The following is a 22,475-nucleotide window of genomic DNA, read 5'->3' on the forward strand; positions in this document are numbered from 1 at the left end:
CTCCGGGACGCGGCCGTGGGGAGGGGGCGCCGGGAGCCGCGCTGTGACCCCGGGGCGGGAGCACCGCCCGGGAGCGGCAGCGCTGGGCGTCCCGCCCCATCTCTGGAAGTGTTCCAGGCCAGGTTGGACGGGGCTCGGAGCAGCCTGGTCTGTGGGAAGGTGTCCCTGCTGCCCAGGGCACGGAGTGGGATGAGATGAGCGATGAGGGCCCTTCCAACCCAAACGTGGTTCTGTGACAGGGACCGACACCTTAACCAAGCATTCCGCACAGGGGATAGGGATCCTGGCCCAGCAGCCCACACTGAGACCTCGGAACTGGGACGCCAGAACCTCAGCCCGGCTGTCCAGATCAAGAGGGGCAGGAGGCCCAGAGAATGTGGATGCTCAGCTCTGGGGACAGGGACTGGGGCGCTGGACATAACCCCAGGACAGGCATCCCAGCACCTGCGCCAAGCCCCCGTGGCAGAACCCTGGCTCAGGGACCAGAACTGGGAGCCCAGCCCTTCAGAGGAGGATGGAAAGACACTGGGGACAGATCCAGGACAGGCACCAGGTCAGGTCCCTGCTGCCCAAGGCCCGGCTCTGCCCCGTGGCACACAGAGTCCGAGGGGATGCAGGCAGTGGGGAGCAGCCTTCCAGCCCTGTTTGCCTGGCACTGGTGCATTTGTGCAGCACAGGCTGTGGTGACAGGGAGCCAAGGCACAGGAACTCTCTGTTTTTTCCCACCTTGCTAATTAAACCAACCAGAAATAGGTCAGTCTGTTTCCATCCGCAGGCTGTAGTGTGTGCTCAAGAGATTGAAGACTTTATTGCATGAAGATTTCTTTTTTCTTTGTCCACACTGACTCCCCATGTGCATTTCATCTACAGAGCACTTCAGCTTCAAATGCTGCAGCCACAAACCCCTCACATTTCACAGGAAAAAAACCTTCCAGTCTCAACAGAAGAAACTTATCAAGTACAACCCACTGACCTCCTGCTTATCATTGTGGTTTCTTCCATTTCCTGCCCACTTCGGCCTTTCCAATTGCCAGTCTTTTCCATTTTAAATTTTATTTATATCATGATGTCATCCACAACAAGCTGGGAAGAAGAAAGTCTTGGTGTAACGGCAGCAACCTCTTGAGCAAGAACCATTGCAAAAGAGGATATCGCACCACATTAATATTCTACAGAAGTAAGCCAAAGAGACACATCCATGACAGATTTTTTGTGATCACAAATAACTGTCTCGCTTCTGGGATTGAGCAGGTAATGACACAATCTGCTTATCTAATGAGTTTAATGATATGTCTTGAAAAAAATGCTTTTGTTTGGAGTTTATTGCTCTTGCGATGGTGCAATCCTCATACCGAGGTCAGCACAGATGAACTTGTGATGTCAGGAGCACAAATAACACAAGGAAAGTGCCACCAGGATTTATGGTATTAAACAACAATAAAATTGAATACAAATAGAAACTAGATAAGAAATACAAACAGTGAACAGGAAAGAGCAGGACGTCTCCTTTTGTTTGCCCATGGGCAGAACAGAGTTGCATGGAGTGAGATGTGTTTGTGTGAAGAGGAAGAGAAGAACTAAAAGGTGAAACAGGGAAAGGAAGAGCAGCCCAAACTGGAACACACACAAGGCAGGTAAAGCCAGGAAGGGCAGGAACACCATTGCTTGGCAAAGGCCAGCTGGACTGTCCTTTCCACTGTAATTCCTTTCTCCTTCCCAGGGTTTGCAATAATTCACAATTATTTCTAACTACTGGTGCACTGATCCTTTCCATGAAGTCTGGGGGTATCCTCAGCCTGTGCCACTCTGCACACGTGGATCTTTTATTGCACTTAAAAAAGGTTCCTCATTAAACTCTGCTTCCCTCCTCTCCCCACAAGCCTGATCATCAGGTCCTGAAACACACGACACCAAGAGACATTCAAGCTACAAAAAAAGCAAGACCACTCCTTTCCAAGAGAGGCACATGTGGCAAGTCCATGAGCAGGAATGAGATTACTCTGCCTGCTCCAAATCAGCTGTAAAAATCTCCGGATTCAAGGGAAAGCCACTGTGGCCTATGAATTACAGGAAAAGGCAGAGCTAGCGTGGTTAAAAGGCAATAAAAAGGAGAAAGGTTGGGGCTGGGGCTGAGGAGCTGTCAGTTGGCTTCTTCCCACAAAGAAAAGAAGTTAGTCATCAGAACTGAGAACTCCGTGCGACTTCAGCACACATGGAAATGATGAAGCAGAGCAGCATGTTCCCCGTTCCCCTGATGGATCTCCTCAGCCCCGAGCTCTCCTGGGCACGTTCCCACCTCGCTGCACCTCCAGAGCACTTGTGGTCCTGGAGCTCACCACCTGCAGGGGCGCTCAGAGAATGCCTGGGCAGGGGCAGGAGAAGGAAGGGGAGCTTTCCTGGTGCCAGGATTTGACCTGCAGAGGAGGCACAGTCAGATTTCATACGAGATCACACCCCAGCTGTAAGGCTGGGATGTCCAGCTGGGAAGAGGGGGTGCCACCCGGGAATGCTGCAATGCTCACACAACTCCCACAGCACACCCACATGCCTCCCTTTGTGTCATTTATTGTGCCAAACTCACGTTCCAAAGTGCTAGGCACATGCCCCTTTTTCTGCTTCTGCCCCCTCCCCTGTTCTTGCATAGAGCAGCTGCTAGAAAAAAAGGGGAAAAAGCAGATTTAGGGAAAACCTGAAGAGCATGGCTTAGTTCTTCCAGTGGAATTATAATACTGTTACCTGCCTAGAGTGTATTTTTATTCTGGATGGCAGCAAAAGGTCATACTGCATAATCACATTTAATGCCATTCCCTATTAATACACCTCTTGGTCTCAATAGTTGTCACTATATATCATGGTTGCCATATATTCAAAGATGTGGTATTTTTCTTTTGTAACACAGTCTACGAGCATAGACACATTTTTATGCAGCATGTTTTCAATTCCTTTTGGGGTGGCTGGAGGAGGTGTTCCAAAAATCTGCAGAGGATGCCCATGGTGTGTGCTCATCCCCACACCCCCACCCCAGTCCCTGAAGCAGGATTAGCACCCAGCCCAGCCGGTGAGAGCCCACTTGACAGACCCACATGGTTTAGATTCATAATCAGATTAACAAAACAGTAATCCTATTTTTAAACAATGGAAAAGCCAAGTCCTCGAGCTGCCTCTGTGTGTGTGTGTGTGCATACAGAATAAATGTCATCCTTTTGGAATAAAGAATCTGAATACCAAATGAAAAAAGTTTCTTCCACATTGGAGACTTTGTCCATTAGAGGAAAGGACTATCTTGAATTATTACCACTTCTTTTTCCCACTGATTTTGATCTCCAGCGAGCCCACTCCAACACTTGCAGAATTTAGCTTCTATAACATACATTCTTTACCACATTTTAAAATAATAGTTACAGAAGTGAACTACTCCCCAAATGCTCCAGAAACTTTAATTATGAATGTTCCAGTACTCAAACTTATACTTTAAAAACTGCCCAGGCACTGGAAAATGAGCATACTTCATATATTCAATGTAACAGACTCACGGTGGAAAAAATCTCACTGGGCAACCAGTACCATTCGTCTCTGTCACAATATTTCCAGCACCGCTGCATTTTCCCAAATGATGCGGAAACTCCTTTCTCAGCTCCAGCACCCACTTTTTTCCTTTTTTTTTTTTTTTTCCTTTTTTTTTTCCCTTCCCTCCCCATCCTATTCCGCTCCTGCCAGGCTCAGCTCCCCGGTGACTCCCAGGTCCCAGCGCCGGCCCGACATTGCCATCGCCCGGCGCGGCCCCGCAGCGCAGCGCGCTCGCCTTCCCGGACCGCGGATCGGGAATGCCGTGGAATAAAACCCCTCCTGCTGCCCAGGCAGCTCCTCAGGCTCCTGCCGATCCTGCAGGTGTCACCCGGCTGGTGGCAGGAGCAGCGCTGCCAGGTGTGCCCGCGGGACTGGTGCGTTTTTAACTCGGGTGGTGCTGCCAGACCCGAGTTAAGAACGCGCTGGAAAAGCCCAGGATGTGTGTTTAAAAAGTGAGCATCGAGATGTCAGAGCCTAAAAAGCAGAACTGCTAAAGAAGTGGCCATTACATTACCTAAGAAATGGAATTCCAAGGCAGTGTTGCCCCCTCCCTGTATGTGACAAAGCTGAACAATCTGTTTTGTTTGTTTTCTTTTCAAAGTGCATCTTTTAGGCCAAGCTGACAGTAACTTCCCATTTTAATGCAGGGTACTAGAACTAGATTTAAATGCCAGGTATTTCAGGATGTCCACTTCCTCTCCATTCTCTTTAAATAAAATTTTCTAAGTTCTTTTTCCTGCCTCCCTCCACGACTATTATCCACAGATCCAGCTCGGAAGCTCAGCTCAGTAACCACCACACAGAAAGAATCTACAGTAGAGGGAGAAATGAAATTGTAAATTTACCAGTGGAGAGCTTGCTCTGTGTGCTGAAAGTGCTTTTTAGCAGGTGTGCACTTCAAAATAAAATCACAGCAATCAATTCACGAGCACAGCACCTGCCTCCCTGCCAGCACCTTGCCACGGAAACCTTCAACACGAAATTTGTATTTTCCCCACCAAAGCTGAGCTGAGGGCACCTATTCCACTGAAGACATCAGTTTATCTTCAAAAAAAAAAAACCAACAGAAGGTTTTGAAGTTGCTGGCTCTGGAGCTGGGAGTATGGGCAGGGTGTGTGTCAGACTGCCTTGGAAGCTCTCACAAAAATCAGCTACAGCAGTGCAGCCGGGCCAGGACACCACCCAGCCAGCAGCCCTGTGCTTTTCCTTTGTGGTTGCAGAGCTGTTCCAAAAGCCAAGCTTTCATTCCACACAGGAGGGAGGGGGAAAAAAATTAAAAAAAAAAAGAAAAAAAGAAACCCAAAGCTTCAGCCCATCCAAGTCTAGACCAGCTTTTTTTTTACAGCTGGAAATTGCATAGTTTCACTGTTCAGCTATAGCATGGACAAAAATACTCTGAGCTCCACTTGTGGCTAAACTGATCCCTGAAAAGGTGCCACTTTTTAACCTGTATAAGAGCAAAATTCATCCAGAAGGTGGATGTGATGCTGAGGAGTGTGCTGATGTGCAGCCAGGCTTGCGAGGACCCAGCTGCACAAGAAGGGAGCTGCCTGCTCGAGCAGGAGGCAGAAAGAACAGCATTAGAGGGGTCTAAATGCAGCCAGCAACAAACAGGGCTGCTGGTAAAATGTGCAGAGACTCAGGCTGGATGCCATCCCCCTTCACAGAGCTCTGGAATGCAAAGTCATCTTCTAGGGAGGGGAATAAGACACAGCCCCCCCAAAAAACCCCAATCTAAACACCTGAACTGAGCAGAGAGGCACTGCAGCACAGCCCAGCTCCTTGATTTGAGTCTGAATATCACAGAGCTGCATAAAACACAGCAGATGAGATTTGTTAGTACTGGCATTTCACACCTGCACCCAGATCTTACAAGGACAGCAGTTCCTTGCAGATACAGGTGCAATTATAATTCTCATTCACACTGAACTTTGATTGAGACACAGATAACTCTGGAACACCTGGGAACAGCTCTGCTGACAGACTCCCCCATTGCCCTCACTCCTCCAACTCCCTCTTCTGTTTGTTATTAAAAATTTCCAGCATAAGAAACATATTTTTTTGAACACCCAAATATGCAATATCACTCTTAAAATTTCCCTCATTTCACAATGTTTTTTAAAGGCGCAAATAAAGCCAAATAATTTTTATGAGTCTGACATCGTGGGTTGTTTTGTTCAGTTTTAACTCCAGTGCTCAGGATCTCCTGATGAATAGTTAAGAGAACTATGCACAAACCAGATCTCATCTGCAATTCAAAGAAAACAAAAACCTCTGCTCCTCCAGCATAGAAATCATCTGAAAGCAACAAAAAATACTTAGCTGCACTTCTCAAGCACATAACATCTTTTGTGCCCCTAAACGATTGCTTGATTTTTGGATTTTTTAATACCCAGAACAGATTATTCTTCAGTGTTTAAATACCATTATACAGCAGGTAAATAGTTTATTACCCAGCTTCTTCCAGACAGAGGTATTTCCAGAACATCTGCATGAGTAAAGCAAGAGGCTTCTTGCATAACTGCTCTAGTGGGGGGAAAAAAAAAATCTCCTGAAGGCTTTTTAATATGATCTTTCATAATTCAAGTTCTTGGGAATTCATACCAAACCAGGAACAATGGATTCATTAAATAGTTCACTTTCACCTAATGCTTTCTGCATGCTTCACTCCTGAGCTATAAAGCAGCAAGCAACCACCTTTCCATAATGCTTGTGGTCAGGGGAGAGCTTTCCATTTGAAGTCAGAGGAAAAACCCTTCCCTCTTGTGCAGCTTGTGAGCCAAAAGAAAAGTTTTATGAACTGAGGTTTGTCCTCCCACCCTGTTCAATGGCTTAGAAGTGTCTGACTAAGAAAAATTCAGGAACTTGGGGATTAAAATTTAAAAAAAAAAAGGAGAAAAAAGCTTCCAGAAATATGTACTTCATTTAATTTTCACTTGACATGTCTTATTAAACTTTAGAATTGGGCAAAAAGCCATATCCCTAGTCCTAGCCAGAAGCAAGTCTTGAAACACAGAGAAAGATTAGCATATGCTCAGTTAAGACCTGCTTATTTATTTTGCAAATGTTTTTACTGAATTAAATAAACCCATCCCTGACCATTTTATCACACAGGGATTTCTGCTTCTTTAAGACAACAATCTCCCCCATCTGTTTTTCTGAAGACAACCTCAGTCTGTTGCCTGTTTCCCCAAAAGAAGGGAGATGTTCCCTAAGGCATGACAACTTAGTCCTCTTTCCTGAGGAAGACTTCAGATCTTGAAAATATCCTCCCCCACCTCTATTTCTTTTTGCCTTATGAAGAATTAAAACCTGAAGTTACATACACTGGCTCTGAAGGAATTTCCACAGGAACATCAACAGCCTCGCTTCACCTTCCACACACATGTGACCAAACACTTTGTTGTGTCTAAAACAAAAGGTTCTTGGTCTTTCAATTTCATTACCAACTTTAAAACTCCCTAATAACACCCTCCTGCTCATTTCTAACCAAGAGAAATACCAACATGCATATAAACAGTGCAATCAAAGTTGACACTCATATCTATTGATAAGCACAAGTATTCCCAGAGGAAATATTCAGAAACAAGTGCTCAAAAAGCCCAAAGCTCTAAGGAACCACTGCTCCCTACCCCAATGCCCACAGAGCAGCCCAGGAGCAGCAACAGGACACACAAACACTTGTCTTATGCCAACAGGAATTATTTCACTCCTCTCCAAAGACAACGTGGATTTTGTCTGTTGCATTTCAGAGAAGGGGATGGGGTGCTTGGAAAGTTTGGTTATGATGGCCAGTTGTTTTGTGTCCTCAGGGCTGGACATACACCAGAGAGATGAACACCACACACTCCTTGCACCCCTCACTTGCCAGAGTGACACCTTCACTGGCCAGAGCTCTCCTCAGCACACACCAGCCTCAGCTTTGGTGCTGCACAAGCTGCAGCAGGGTCACTTCATCTCCCACCTTTATACACATTTATCACACTAGAACAAGTGCCTTCTATAAAAAAGATGCTGTAGAAAACCACGAGATTGTAAATACCAGATTTATGATGTTTGCAATTATATTTAATAGTAATAGTGTACTGTTTTTACAAAGCAGTTGAAATAAAAAAAGAAAGAAAAAAAAAGGAATAGCAAGAACCCCCCTGTCTGCTGTCTAGCATCAGTAATCCTCACTGGTTTTTTTACCATTTATAAGGAAAACATCATTCAAGCTGGCTTGTCACAGACTCTTCTGCAGTGACTGGCCTTTGGTGCAAATCCGTGGCATTTGTCAGATCACCTGTGTTTTTTCTGGAAGTCCCTCTGCCTGAATTCAAGGTGTCTGCCAATGATAATATCCTTCTTCTCTAAATGACTGTGTTTAGCTGGAAGGTAGATCTGGTGACATGTCTGAGGATGGTAAATATCCTCACCTTACAGAGGTAAAAGTGAGCACAGATAACTAAATTTGCCAGAAAGCCCAGATCTCACAATCCCAGGTACTTCACCTTGGCTGGAGACTACACTCCCTCTCCACAGAAGATTGAAAACTAACTGATTGTGCTGAAACTGCTTCTCCCTCTGCCCTCTCCAAGAAGATCAGCAATTTTTCTGGTTTAGGATCAGCCACTGCGTTACAATTTGGGAACGGCGTAAATCAACCAAACAAAAAACTGCTGGAAGTTAACAAGTGCACTAAGGCAGCCCCAGAGGAGTGCCTGTGACACTGTGACAGGCCAGCTGCAGGCAGTGGGACAGGGGGTGGGATCAAGCCTGCTAGTGCCAGGGGACACTAGGGGTGTTAGCCTCATCCACCTGCTGAGGGGCCGCGCCGGCCGGGCCTCCAGGAGCACGTCCCTCCTCCTTCTCCAGACAGGGGGTTATAGCCTGGAACACACAGCAGAAATCCACTGTCAGTATTCATTCTGCACAGCCCCTCACCAGCACACAAGGAACACCAGAAATACATCTGATAATATTTACACCTTGCTCATACTTCACACACGCAGCATTTTAGGGAAAATGAAAGCACGGAGAACACCCAGACTTGAGAGGGTTTCTTTCTTTAAAAGCCATTGCAAAGCACTTGTGTTTTAATTTGATCAATTTGGATTAAATGAAATTGAAATGAATTAATATTTGGTTTTTCTAAGTCTGCACTAAAGCTGCAGTGCTGCTCTGCAAGATAAACAGAGCAGCAACAGCAGCTCTAGAGCAAACTCTGCAGAGTGGATCTGCTCTGCAAGAACCCCAACAGTCAGGGACTTAAAACAATCCTTTATTCCAGTCCTGCAAGGAATACCCTGAAGGTCAAGAGGTAAATCCACTTGTTAACACTGCAAAGTATTTTTTAGAGCATTTGAAAGGCAAGCATAGGCAGTAAGGCAAATGCACTTTAGCTGAACATCCTGACACTGTAACCATGGGAAGCTTCATCTCAGGAGAACACACTCAGAAAGTTACAACGTGGCAAACATCTTCAATTTGTTCTGCACAAACCTAAGAACCCAAATCCTAGTGGCACTGCTAACCTGGGGGGTATCAAAGCAACCTGTTTCACTGAAACTCCCAGCATCACCTTCCTCTTTGAAATTTGCTTTTTCTCATACCAGCCAAGTTTTGCTTTCTAGCTTAACTGAGCAGCACAGATGGTTCTTTCACTTCATGCTGATCTACCTCAGGAGAAGATCTGAGACCTCTAATGCTGTATTGGGTTACTTAAGCAAGGACTTTGCTGAGGATTAAACTGGGACAGGTAGCAGCTGGAAAGGTGCCCAAACCCAGCTGCCCTGATCCTGGCCCTCAGCACAGCTGACCCCTGCACTCCTCATCCCCCAGGGAGGTAAATATCCCATGACAGAGATACCAAAGAGAGCTGACAGCACCAGGCATCACACCCTCCTATTACACCACCTCAGATGAATCAATCTATTTGATTCCCTCAAATGCCAGGGAAAATACTCAAAGCAGAAATCCCAGCACTGCACTGTCACTGAGGTTTAGTATGTTTAATCAAGAATCCACAAGTCTCATACATTTAATCAAGTCACTTAGCACTGCACCCTAAGTGGGGCTCCTTTTCAGCCTGATTGAGGCTGTCTGGATGATCCACTCCACCACAGAACATTGCCATTAAAATACACAAAATGAGCACCTGCAGGTATGGCAAGGGCTCTTGGGCTGACAGGAGAGGAAGCAGACTGCCTGCATGGCCAGTGAGCCTGGCATGGGCAATGTGAGGCCACAGAAAGCACTCCATCCATCCACATGGCTCCAAGCAAGTGACTGAGTTTAACAGTGAGACCTTCTGGTGTTTTGTGAGAGTTGGTAAGATTGATACATCTGCAGGATTCATTTATTCAATAGGTCAGCACTGTGGTATATGAAAAATGAGGTCACATTTTATATCATAATTTCTTTCATCATCTCAATCTACATAATACAAAGTGAAATACCCTCTTCCTGCATTTACTCAGTACTAGAGGTGCTTTGAAGACAAGAGACCAGACACTAAATTATTGAACTTACAGAATAATGGGGGAAGGATCCCAGAACTACTGCAAGAATCTGTAATTATGAGTGACAAAAATCTCAGTAAATTATGCCAAAGCATATTTACAAAAACCCTGACATGTTCTTTTCCCAGGGAAAAGCACTCCCTAAACTTCCTGCCAGCTTCTGCACAGAGGACAGAGCAGACCAGCTGAGCAGAGACAAAGAGCTTGTTTGTAAGGAACGTTTTGTTTCCTCCTTGAAAAAGACAAAAAGTGTGTACAGAGTCCATACAGAGCTGGATAAATGCCCTGTTCCAAGCTCAGAGTGTCTGAAGGGCTCCACACTCACCACCTCCTCTCAAGGGCTTTTTGTTCGGTTTCGATTTCGGGACTGCTGAGGCCGAGGCACCAGGTTCTACTTCTTGCTGTTCAGAAAAGCAAAAAGTCACTCCACAGGAATTTCAGCTCCCTTGATCACAGGAGCACAGCTGTGACCCGATGAACATGGCTGTTACCTGATGCAGTTTGAGGTTTCCTTTGTAGCTCTTCCCTTCCTGCATGCTCTCCCACATGGCGATCTTCTGCCTCCGCCGCTCCTCCTCCAGCTACAGAACAAATCCAGGTTTAATCTTGGCTTTAACCTCAAAACCAGGATGTCAGAGCTAACAGAATCCCCAGAAACAGCCACAACAGACTTGTCACACTGTATTTATCTGATGCACCATCTCTGAGGTTAGGGAAGAATTTACTCTTTTTATAGAGCCACATCTCTCCTCCTCCTCAGGATGCACTGACTGAGCCTGCAGCTTCTTCTGGCCACTTGATGCTTTAAAAGATTTTCAAGGTACAACAGAACCAAGTGGCAAGTTTAAACCCTGAGTCTATAAAAAGTACTAAGTAAAGAATATTGCAGTAATTTAATGCACAACATGGGGTTCTACAGAAGAAAAAAAGAGCTTTTCCTTTGTTTTTAACTGCCAACATCACTTGAAGCATCAGCTACAAACCGAGGTCTGACTGCAAAAGCAAAACCAGAAGAGGTGGGATAATGATCAGAGTTATCACTGGGCTGATCACACCCATTTTCTGCACTGCCCCATTCAGCAGTTTGCTATTCCTCACGATCTCAAGCTGTAATTCAGACCCTTAAACATTTCTAACACTTATATTTGCCTTTGAGAGCAGAAAACACAGATGTGCCATGGTACAGTTAATTTAAATGCCAGCACAACCCCTCCAGCCATTCCCTGCACACACAGCAAAGCTCCTGCAGGCACAGATCTGCCTGTGAAAAAATGAACACCAGGCTCACAATTACAATTTGCTGCTGTCTTTTAGAGCAGCAAAGGTCTTGATGACAAATGTATCAGTTAAAGGAAGAAATGCTCTCTGGTTACCTGTTTTTGCTTTTCTTTGTATTTTTCTGCTTGTGCATTCAATTCCTCTTGCATCCTGAGGCGAGCTGCTGCCAAAGCTTCCTGCCTTCTTACCACCACATCAGGCTCTAGGAAATCAGGGAAGAGTTTGAAAAGCTGCTCAAAGATAATCCTAGATGGTCTCCTCAAAGAACTGTAATAAAGAAAGCTCACTTCTCTCCCTGCAGCTGTTTTGCAGAAAATCACAATTTAAGTTCAGTTTCCAGATAATATTTTCTAGTAATTTATAAGGCTGAATTAAACTACATCATGCTTTATTATTTTAAATCAATTACTTCAACAGGATTTTAATAAGGACACAAGTGTACCTAACCATAAAATTTAAACCTCACACTTCAAGGACACTTCTTTCTATTTCTGAAGGATTTGTTAGATACAAATTAATTCAGAAATATCACCCAGGCTTCGCAGGGACCATTTTTACCCAGAGAACTTCTTTTACGCAGAAGGATGAGGCAACCAGCCCACATTCACTCCTACTCCTTCTGGCAATGGGTCCTGCTGGTGTCAGTGCAGCAGTGGATGCAAGTCCCTCCATCAGCAGAGAAATCACTTACAAACATGACACACATCTCAAGAGACACCTGGAGGTCTCAGAAAATCCACACTGAGTCACCACTGCTCTTCATGACTGACCTGTGAAGGTCAAAAGGAAAATTATACCCCCCAAAAAAGGCCAGTGTTGCTCTGTTTTCTTCCAGCAGCTGAAGCATCTCCACATTTGTTTGCCTCATTTTTTGCTATGATCCAGTGATGAATATGAAAAAGAAATGTCATTACTTTCAATAATTTCATTTTACAGTCAGTTTGGGCAATTAAATAGCCATTTAATTACCATCACAAAAGAACAGCAGGAGGATAAGAGCACACAACTAAGATTTGACAGTGGGGCCAAGGGATCAGTGCCAAGCACTCATGGATCTGGCAGGTCCAGGAGCACAGCCTGTGCTTTTCAGCAGGGTGGTGACTGTGTGAGATTTACAACCTGTGCCACGCTCCCAAAGATAACACAGGCTGGCACACCCCAAAGGTACACAGCCCTGCCACAGCAGGAACTGGGAAAGAGGAGCTGCAAGGGGTGATGAATATCCATAAAAAGTGAGTATTTACAGAAGTATTTTCTCCAGGATTTAGATTCGGGCGTTTTGGCGTTGTTCGGTAAACAGTTATTTGGTGGCGGGGCCCCCGTGCCCTCAGCTCCTGCCCAGCAAGAGCAGCCAGCCCGGGGATGGGACATCACCGCTCCTCCATCCCAAACGCGTCTCTTCGGGACACGGCTTCTCCTTCGGAGCCTCTCACAAACGCTTCCCTCGGCCCGGCTTTCCCCGGTTCTGCTCAGGCTCGGCATCTGCGGGCCGGACGGTTCCCCGAGCACGGCTCTCCACTCCCACCCTCGGCAGGAGCCCAGGGCACCCGCAGCGCCCGGCACTCACCCTCCGCCGCCTCCGCCGCTCCGGGCCGGCCGCTCGGCCGCGCCGCCAGGCCGCGGGACACCTTCTGCACGAGGAGGTACACGGCCACGGCGGCCAGCAGCACGTACCAGCCGTAGCTGGACAGCACCGAGCCCACTGCCACGGGGACAGGCCGGGGGTGAGCGCGGGCCGCACGGCGAGGGGCCCACCCGGGCGGGGGAGCGGCCCCGCCGCGCCCCGGCCCCGCCCTCACCCCCGGCCCGCGGCCCGCGGCCCCTCACCCGTGTGCTGCAGCGCCTCCAGCCCGCCCCGGCCCAGCGCCGGCCCGGGCCCCGCCGCGGCGCCGCCGTCCCCGAGATCCATCGCCCGCCGCCGCCGCCTCACGTCCGGGACCGCCCCTCTCCGCCAATCACCGCCCCGTCCGCCACCGGCAGGAAGCGCCGCGCCACCACTGGCAGAGTGCCCGGAGTCACGTATGGCTGCGCCGGCCAATGAGAGAAGGGGACAAGCACAAGGCAGCCAATCAGGGCGCGCCGAAGCGCCTTCCGTCCCGCCCCGCCCCGGCCGGGAAGCGGATGCGGCAGCACCGGGAGAAAAAGGGACCGTTCGTTTATTGAACAGCGAAATGCGCGGGGACGGGGGCGGCGCGCCCCGCCGGGGACACCGGCACGGCACGGCACGGGAAAGGGCTCCTGGGGCGCACGGCCCGGGCTACGATCCGTTTGGCACTGTGTCCTCTTCCATTTCTTCTTCGCCGTCCTCCGATGGGCCTGAAAGGACACGTCAGAGTTTTAGGGCAGCTGCTGCTGACGTTGCTGTTCCTTTTCCCACCCCTCTCCCGAAGAGTAATAACGGGAAGGTTTAAAAACTCTGCAGGAAGGATAATCGGGTAGCCCTGACGTGCTATGGCCAGCCTGCAGCTGAGATCCACCTCTGCTGAGCTGCCAGGCTCACTGCTGAGGCACCGCTGCTCAGCAGAGGCCGGGCAGACTGCAATTAATCCAATCATGTTAAATAACTGGGATGAGCTCCGGAGCACCTCGTTTGGCACCTGGCTCTGCAGGGAGAGCCGGGGACAGCGCGGAGCTGCAGCCAGGCACAGGACGGAGCCAGGGGACAAACAGAGAGCGCACACAGCAGCGGGGAGCAGGGGGAGCCGGGCCGTGTTTGGGGGAGCAGCGGAGGCAGAGTGACCTGGTTTGCGCTCCCTGCCGGGGATCTGGCCCGCCTGCAGCAATCCCTTCAGCCGCTCCACCTCCGCCAGGGTCGAGGCGCTGGCGATGGCAGCCTGAGGAAAGAGAGCTCGGTCAGTCCTCGCAGCCCGGGCGCTCTGCTCACAGCAGCACGCAGCCCGCCTTTCTGCCGGCCCAGGGACGCCCAGCGCCTGGGGAAGTGCTGCTAAATTCTGGTTCTAGAAAATTCCACAAATGACAAATCGTTACCTCGCCCTCCACTGGAAGGACTCTAAGCTCAGGTTGACGTTTCATTGAAGTTTTCAAAATAAGAGACAGGTCAGAAGAAAAACTTACAGAAAAAGAAGCTAAACCAGAGCCAGGACTGCCTGATCTATTTGTCTGAACAGCACAAAGGAAACTTTTGTTCAGTTTGGATCCATGACAGCTTTTCTCCTGACATATTTACCTTAATTGCCTCCACGTCCCCTGGAGAGGGCCCGGTTTTCTTTTTGTCTGTTGGCAGACCAGCCCCTGGATTGAAGCTTCAAAAGGAAAAAAAAAAAAAAGACCTGTTACACTTTTTGAAGAGTAGCTGCTTCTCTTAACTTGAAATGCTTCCAAACTAGGTTTGAAAGCATTTCATTCCATCAAGTGTAGTATCTTATCTTTGTTAACAAACTGATACAGTGAAGAATTGCCTCCTTCAGAAACACCAGCATCTTGTCCTCACTGTCCCATTCCCCCCCACCTTTTCATCTGCTCAGAGGCAGAACTTAACTTTATTCATCAGGCAGTTGACAAAAGCTCTTCAATTTGGATGTTGCTGAACACTCAGCTGCTCTGCTGCCATTACAAAAGCAGGGTGGATAAATAAAGAGTAACTGAAAATGGGGTTTCTGCTCCCATGTGTCAAATGTGGAATTACAGCAGCCTAAAGTAAAGCCTACATCAAACTGGAATCATCTTAACAGTCAAAAGATAAAGGTTATCTGCTGCTGCTGCTTTAAGGAGATCACCTGACCTGAATCCCTTTCCCCTCACAAACTGGAGCTGAAATCCATCTATTACAGGCTTAAATGCTAAATAAGTTCAAGACATTTTTCTACTTAACCATGAATTTGGAAATGCTGTGATGTGAATTCTTATTATCAAATAGGTTGATCAAAACATGTGATGTACCACTTAACAATTAAACTAAATAAATATATACTTTAATAGCTTAATTAAAGATTTTCATTTGTATTTCATCTACCTACAGCAGATTGTGCAGTTTATTCCCAAAATAAATACAAATTTATTTATTTTGGGAAATAACAAAACAAATCATCTAGGAGAAAAACCCCACCAACCACAAATTAAATAATGGCCACCTCTCTGCAGTTAAATAACAAACATAAAATAAAGCTTTCCTGCTTGTTGACTTCAGTGAATCCACCTTGACCAAGCCAGCTCTTTCAGAAATACTTCTGAGATGTATTCACCACCATCCAAAACTCGTGGTGCTTGGACAAGGTACCTGTGGCTCCCAAAGCTTTTGAGGCACCCTGCCAGCAGCTGATATTTCAGTTTTCTGCCTGATACTGCACACAAAACAAGTGGTGTTTCTGAAGGAGGATGCCAGTGTAAATTTGTTTGCTTTATCTTACGTTTTTGCTCTCCTGGCAATATCCTTTGCAAGCTGTGCACCCCGTTTGCCCTTGAACATTTTCTCTGCCTCCTGTCGCTCCTACAGCGATACCACACACACACACAAAGTTAATTTGAGAACATCACAGTCTGCAAAGCTTCTGTCTCGGCCAAGAAAGACACTTTGGCTCCTCCTCATCAGTGAAATTGGTACATGGAGACCAGATGTGAGAACAAGCAGATAAACATTGCCCAAATACTCAGAGATTTATCAACCTCGTGCTCTTAAAATGAAGAGCTCTTTCCCACACTCATCCCCCACCCAGAGCTCAGGGCTGTGGTGTCTGCTCGTTTCTTTCTCTAGGTGTCTCCTCCCAACACCAGAGGGACAGGAAAGAGTAACACTAAACAAAGGCACTGAAACATAATTAAACATAATTAAACAGATTATATTCCTTAACAGAACGAAAGCATGGAAGAAAACAATGAGAGAGTTGTAGAGCCACCTACAGAGTTTCAATAAAATTTACAGCTGTGACAACAAGGTCGCTGTTAGTGGTGAATTTTCAAGAATGCAAAAAAAAATCCCAAAAAAACCAAACCCACAAAAACAACAAAAAAAACACCCACCCAAAACCAACCAACCAAAAACCCAAAACAACTAAACGAAAAAAGAACTATATAAATCACCCCACAAAAAAGCCCAATTAAAAAAAAATCAACCAACCAAAAAAACCCAGCCACCTAAATCAAACAAGCAGACTTACTTTGAGCTTCACTTTTTGAAAATCCAGCACTCTGACCTGGGGAACTTTATGAATTAGATATAATCTGTAATGTTTCTTATTTGTTACAGGATTCCTCAGAACGCTGTGAAGTAAATAAAGGTTAGAAAATATTTTAAAACACATTTGTATTGAAATATATTAATATATTTGAAATGCATTTGTATTGAAATATATTAATACATTTGAAATATATTAATATATTTGAAATGTAACAGGTAAAAAATAACACCATGAAATAAGCTTAGTGACAGTGCTTTGATATAATGGACACTGTAATAAAAACTTGCACTTCAGCATTTCAGTAGATTTAACTGAAGGATGACATAAAGAACAACCTCAAAATTATCATAATACTTCCCCAAAATAACTGAAACATCACTTTTCCTATCTGGACACTGATCAACTGAAAAATCACAGGACAAAGTGTGTTTCTTTCTGTCTCTCACACCAACTGTAATATTACTGAAAAGTCCTTGTTTACATGTATTTTAAACTATTTTTATCAACAGATTAAACCTTTTGGTTTTAGGTTTTTGAAGGTTAAGTTCCCTTCAGCACTTGTGTATTGGTTTCTGGAGATGTTAGATCTCATTATCCCAATGGCATGTCAGTGATATAAAACCTCAGACATTAATTACCAGATGCTCATTAGGAGTAGAGCAAACACTGTTTATCAATTCAATTTTTAGACATAAAGGATCTGTCACAGCTCATCAAAAGCAGCATCTCAGACCAAAGCAAAGGGCCAGGCCAGCAGCAGAGTTCAAACACCAGAGAAAGAGCAGCTTTTCTTTGTGGGGTTACATACCTCAGGTAAGTCAATGATTTAATTGTTGATAATGGATCCAGTTCACCCTGGGTAAAGGGAGCACAGCAAGAAATTTTAAGCCCCTTTAGCAAAAAAAATCAAATATTTGAAAACAAAGCTCCTGAACTCATAACTATTTTAGAGATTAATTAAATTACAATTATTTTAATAGGAAAACCACTAAACTTTGTGACTGCTGTTCCACTGCATGATGCAAGTCATGCTCATTAAAGGATGTACACCATTAACTACTGCCAAAACTGTAGGATATTACTCTAAAGAGAAAGAACCAACTATTGCCAAAAGGATATGGCACTACTCTCAGGAAAATGGTTAATTAGAGGGATGAAAACCACAAATTTTAAGCTTGTTTAGCTTTATCCTGCACGGCAGCTTACCAGCTCAGCAATGTTGTTGTTGGTGAGGATGAGCTCTGTGAGGCTGGGCAGAGCCTGCTCCAGGTTCTCACCAATGCGACTGAAGAACAGCAGAAAACAAAGGTTTCATTTAGGGCAGGAATTAGCAACGGTGGAAATACACAGAGAAACAGCAACACAGAGGATCTCCCTGTGAACAACCCAGTCTGGCACTGGCAGAAGTTTGGGTGAGCATCCAAAACACTTTTCTAATAAAACTGGCAATAAATCACTGCAAACACTCGGTGCAATATGAGATTCAGATCCACCCCCTTGCAGGAATCCCTTCTTTTTGTGTCTTTATGGAGATGATTACTGAAATCCAAAGATGTGACCAGATCCCAAACTCTGCATCTCCCTGTCCTGGCTGAGAAACAAACACTGACTTTTGCACTGAATGAGGGAGGACACTGAAAGAGAGCCCACACAGTGCTGATTCTCCTGCCTGAAACAAACACTCCTGGCCCTGCCAGCACTGAAAGACACCCACACCTCTCTCCCCAGAGCATTTTCCTCCTCCCAGGGCCCCACCAGGCCGAAGCAGAGCCCCTCACCAAATCCTGTTGTTGTTCATGAGGAGCGTTTTCAGCCTCCGCAGCAGCGGGAACCCGTCCAGCTTGCGGATCTCGTTGTCAGAGAAATCGATGGCATCAAACTGGTCCAGAGTGGCCCCCAAGTTCTCAATGACAGGGATTTTATAGCCTGGGGAGAGAGAGAGAAAGGGCAGGGGTTGGATGGTGCCCGAGCAGAGCAGAGCAGAGTGTGTGTGGGGGCAAATCGGGATGGACTGGGGATGCTGATAAGGCTCAGACAAAACACCTCGGGACCGACTCTGCCGCACACAGCTCCCAGACCAAACCCTGCCCCTCAAACCCAACAGCCCTCGTGGCTTTTGGAATCCTCCTCCCCCTCCCTCAGCAAAACCCCAGGTCCCTGGAGGTGTCCTCCGAGCCAAAGGCACCTTTCTGGCACGCCCCTCGTGCAGGGGCACATCCCACCCCACCACCACAGCACGTTCCTCCCACGTTTCCCGCAGTTTCCCCTTCTTGGTGCTCGGGACGAGGTGACTTTAGGTTCCTTCCATCCTAAACCGTTCCACCACTCTGTGATTCAGCCCCTCACGTGCCCCGCAGGTTACAAAGCCAGGGGAGCCTCTTTAAGCGCTCCTCATCCCCGGCCACCGCAGCTCCTCCAACACCGTCCCTGCGCTGCCTCGGCACCTCCGGCCGCGGAAGGCGCCAGGCCCCACCGGGAGACGCATCACAGCCCCTCCTCCGGAACCCAACACAGTCCCACCGCCAGGCCCCACCACACACGCCCCATAACCCCCCACAGCCCCAGCCCTCAGCCCTCGGCCGCCCCTTCCCAGCACAGCCCCTCCCGCCCCGCGGGGCCCGCGCACCGCGCAGGTCGAGCTCCCGGTCGCGGACGGCGTTGGTGTACTGTGCCGCCTGCTCGATCAGCTCCGCCGTGAGCTTCACCATCGCGACACACGGCGACACACGGCGATACACCGGGATACACCGGGGCACAGCGGGGCACACGGCCACACTCCGCCACAGGCCGCGCCGCCGCAGGACACCGCGCCGAGCGCCGAGCAAGCGCAGGCCGGGCAGCCGAGCGCCGAGACAGCGAACGGCAGAGACCGCCTCGTCCCTGTGCTCCCCTTCTCCTCAGGGACCGGTACAGCCCCAGCACCCCATCCCTGTGCTCGTCTTCTCCTCAGTGCCAATACAGCCCCAGCACCCCATCCCTGCATTGCCCTTCTCCTCAGTGCCAATACAGCCCCAGCACCCCATCCCTGTGCTCCCCTTCTCCTCAGGGACCGGTACAGCCCCAGCACCCCATCCCTGCGTTCCCCCCTCAGGGCCAGCTCCCAGCCCCACGCCTGAGCCACGGCTCACAAACCCAGGAGGGAGTTTTTGGCTTTGCTGTCAGCACAGGTGCCCCCAGAGGTTCCCTCCCACCTTCTGGTCCTTCAGGCACAGATTTCTCTGCAGGAATCCAGGCAGAGCAGGATCACGCTCCATGCTGTGGCTGGTGCTTCCCTTCAGACAGAGCCGTGCTCAAGCACTTGCTGCTCCCCAGGGCACCTTCAGCTCTCGGTGCTTTCCGTCCCCCCCAGCAGCAGGTCAGCCTTTGCTCCTGGACATTGTGCTGCCCACGAGCACCTTCTCCCTGCAGCTTTTGGGGCAGTTTCTCTGTCACTTCCATGTGCATTCCCGGTCTGAGGTGCTGTGATGGGCTGGGAACGCCCCACGGGCTGCAGCACCACGCACGCCCTTTATCTGTGAGACAAAACGTGCTTGCAAATGTCACTGCATCCCCCTAACCGGCTTTGGGAATTTGGGGAACAGCAAGGAAGGGCTGGGAGTGGAGCTGAGGTGGCTCTGGCTGCTGTGGCTGGCCAGGAGCTCCCCCAGGTCCTGGTCTGAGGCTGGGGCTCTGCCTGGCACCACAGGGAAGGGCTCAGCTGGGGGGTGAGCCACACTGCAGGTGTCTGGACTGAAAGTGGCACATCAAGGGACACCCCCAGACCCCCAAAATCTGCTGAATGTCACCATTGCTTCTGGGGAAATCCTTCCCAGGCCTTCAAGGCCATGAAGCAGGATGAGGAAGGATGATTTCTGTCTGCGCTGCTATCAAGGGAAGGATATTTTTTGTGAGCCATGACACTTGTGTGAACCCAGAGGATGTGATAACAGGCTAAACAGTGCTGCCACGCTTGGCACTGCTCAGGGATGGCTCGTGCCTTTCTTTTGGGAGCTTCTCAGGGCATCACCCCGGGCACGACGCCTGCCTGTCCCCAGCTCAGGCAGCTCCTGTGCTCCCTGCTGGGATGACGCCTGCCTGTCCCCAGCGTCAGAGCTGGCCCTGCCAGGGATCAGCTGGGCTCAGGCAGCTCCTGTGCTCCCTGCTGGGAAAACTCCCTCACCAAAGCCGTATGGGAAAGCACAGAGTCAGGTTTTTATAACAGCTGCATTTGTTTTATGACATAGGAGGGAGCAGGAACAAGAGGGAGCTGTCACAAGGAAAAACCCGAGAATTAGCAGCTCTGCTGTACGTGACTCAGGCATCATGCAGCGTTAAAGACAACAGAGACTTTAGTCATTTCAGGCAGTTCTTGCAAGGAGACTCTTTCCAGCCTCCTGGAAAGCAGGTCCTGCCTCTGACAGGGCCAAATAAAGCATGGACCTGTCTTCCTTAGCACAATACATGTTTGCCTCAGCTCTGCAGCCACAATAGAATTGTAATTGCAAGCAGATGGATTCTGGGTCTCAGACACTGCACACAAGCTCTCCACAGTCCTTTCTTTGCAGTGGAAACTAAAAGCAATGATTTTTAAGATCTGTGCTCCCCACCTGCCAACTGCACAATGGCAGATGGCCGTGGCTGCAGCCCCACAGCCAAACTGCAAACGAGGACTCAGGCTGTGCTAAGATTTTCCAGAAAACAGCTATTATAGATTTGGCTTTGGTGCCAAGAGACAACAGAGAAATGAGCTTTAATAAATTGCCTAAATATGCATTTATCTGGAAGACACAGCCACTTTGATCCTCTGAGCATACCAGTCAGACTTTAATAGCTCCAAGCAAGTATTGCAACAGCTTGGAGAAATAATCTGAATTTTATTACTTTACAAGAATGATTTCTGAGGGAAACGCTGGAAGCTGATGTTGTTGCATGAACTCAATGTGCAGAATTTGTTTTTCTTTCCCTGGCAGGCTGGAAGGCAGCAGAAAGCAGGATAGAGCTGGGACTGCTGGGGACTGGTCATCTTAAATTGCATTGCCTTCCCCAGTGTGCATTTTAAGTGGTGTCAAGATGTAAGAGTAAGCATTTTGCTTTCTTTGTAGCATTTCAGTACATCTAAATATACCAGGGAGCAGTATTTAGAGGCAGGCTGCTGTGAGCCAGAGAACTGGAAGGCTGGCACGGTTCTCCTGATCCACAGCTCCTGTTTTCTCACTAACACAGCAGGAGAAATGAAGTTTGGTATTTTCCACAAAAGTATTTTCCAAAGGGGCAGAAGCCAGGAGTGTGTCACTCCCATTCTGACCTCTGGTTTGGCCTGAGAGTGAAAGGGAAATCCTGCAGCAAAAGGAATTTCTGTGTGTGATTAATTCACATTTATCATCTGATGAATGTGAAGACCAGCAAAATGCAGGAGCCCACAGCTGCATATCTCTGGGAAATCATCTCTTTTTTCCCCCACTTGAAAAGCTCAGTTCCAGATATGGGCACTTGGCCCATGGTTGTTGCAAAACCAACACAACAAACAAAGGATTCCACAGCTCCCTCCATGCCCAGCCACACCAGCAGCTCCTCTCCCTCCCAGACAGCCAACAGGGAACAGTGGCCCCGTGCTGGGAAACTGGGGTGCTCAGGATGCTCCTTGTATGAGTGTATGAGGGGAGCAAGCCCTTCTGCCAGCTCACCCAGGATTCCCCACACTGGAGAATTCACCCACCCGTGCCCCAGCACAGCCCCAAACCCCAGTAAGAGGGCCCTGATGCACCAGCCCAGCCTGGCACAGGGCAAGTATTCAGGATTTGAGTTCCTTGTGGAGGTAAAAGACCTTTACAACAACAACAGTGAGGTTTTTGCAGATGCAGCTCATCTGTTCCTGAGCATTTCTCCCACTGGTGCTCTGAGCTGAGCAGGAGCTCCAGCCAGGGGAGCTGCTCTGTCCAGCAAAGTCAGGACGTGCAGCACCTCCAGTCAGGGCTGCATGAATTTGGAAAAAGCACAGATTCATTTGTCAGGG

The 22,475-nt window shown here is 48.1% G+C and overlaps 2 protein-coding genes across 2 annotated transcripts; both read right to left on the minus strand.

Moving 5' to 3' along the window:
- Positions 1–7,613: 7,613 nt before the first annotated feature.
- Positions 7,614–13,318, minus strand: SELENOS (selenoprotein S). Its single transcript, XM_041418727.1, has 6 exons — positions 13,176–13,318; positions 12,916–13,050; positions 11,444–11,550; positions 10,562–10,651; positions 10,396–10,471; positions 7,614–8,439 (listed from the first exon to the last, which is right to left on the minus strand). Exons 1-6 carry the CDS (start codon positions 13,255–13,257, stop codon positions 8,360–8,362), a joined length of 570 nt encoding a protein of 189 aa, XP_041274661.1. The 5' UTR covers positions 13,258–13,318; the 3' UTR covers positions 7,614–8,359.
- Positions 13,319–13,487: 169 nt separating this feature from the next.
- SNRPA1 (small nuclear ribonucleoprotein polypeptide A') lies at positions 13,488–19,290 on the minus strand. Its single transcript, XM_041418725.1, has 9 exons — positions 19,110–19,290; positions 18,262–18,409; positions 17,690–17,768; positions 17,292–17,338; positions 16,463–16,565; positions 15,716–15,795; positions 14,536–14,611; positions 14,089–14,182; positions 13,488–13,664 (listed from the first exon to the last, which is right to left on the minus strand). Exons 1-9 carry the CDS (start codon positions 19,189–19,191, stop codon positions 13,606–13,608), a joined length of 768 nt encoding a protein of 255 aa, XP_041274659.1. The 5' UTR covers positions 19,192–19,290; the 3' UTR covers positions 13,488–13,605.
- Between the last annotated feature and the right edge of the window lie 3,185 nt (positions 19,291–22,475).

Source organism: Onychostruthus taczanowskii, unplaced genomic scaffold (assembly GCF_017590055.1).
Source record: "Onychostruthus taczanowskii isolate IOZ18803 unplaced genomic scaffold, ASM1759005v1 scaffold6, whole genome shotgun sequence".
Taxonomy (NCBI): Eukaryota; Metazoa; Chordata; class Aves; order Passeriformes; family Passeridae; genus Onychostruthus; species Onychostruthus taczanowskii.

What these genes read in the sequence shown, in the direction of transcription:
- SELENOS (XM_041418727.1), bottom strand. Translation starts at nt 13,257, where the DNA reads ATGGATCTCGGGGACGGCGGCGCCGCGGCGGGGCCCGGGCCGGCGCTG. An exon ending in GAAACCTCAAACTGCATCAG is followed by an intron (nt 10,472 to 10,561) that starts GTAACAGCCATG and finishes TTTTCTGAACAG; the next exon opens with CAAGAAGTAGAACCTGGTGC. An exon ending in AAAGCCCTTGAGAGGAGGTG is followed by an intron (nt 8,440 to 10,395) that starts GTGAGTGTGGAG and finishes TGTGTGTTCCAG; the next exon opens with GCTATAACCCCCTGTCTGGA.
- SNRPA1 (XM_041418725.1), bottom strand. Translation starts at nt 19,191, where the DNA reads ATGGTGAAGCTCACGGCGGAGCTGATCGAGCAGGCGGCACAGTACACC. An exon ending in TTCAAAAAGTGAAGCTCAAA is followed by an intron (nt 15,796 to 16,462) that starts GTAAGTCTGCTT and finishes GTATCGCTGTAG; the next exon opens with GAGCGACAGGAGGCAGAGAA. An exon ending in CGGCAGGGAGCGCAAACCAG is followed by an intron (nt 13,665 to 14,088) that starts GTCACTCTGCCT and finishes GTGTCCTTTCAG; the next exon opens with GCCCATCGGAGGACGGCGAA.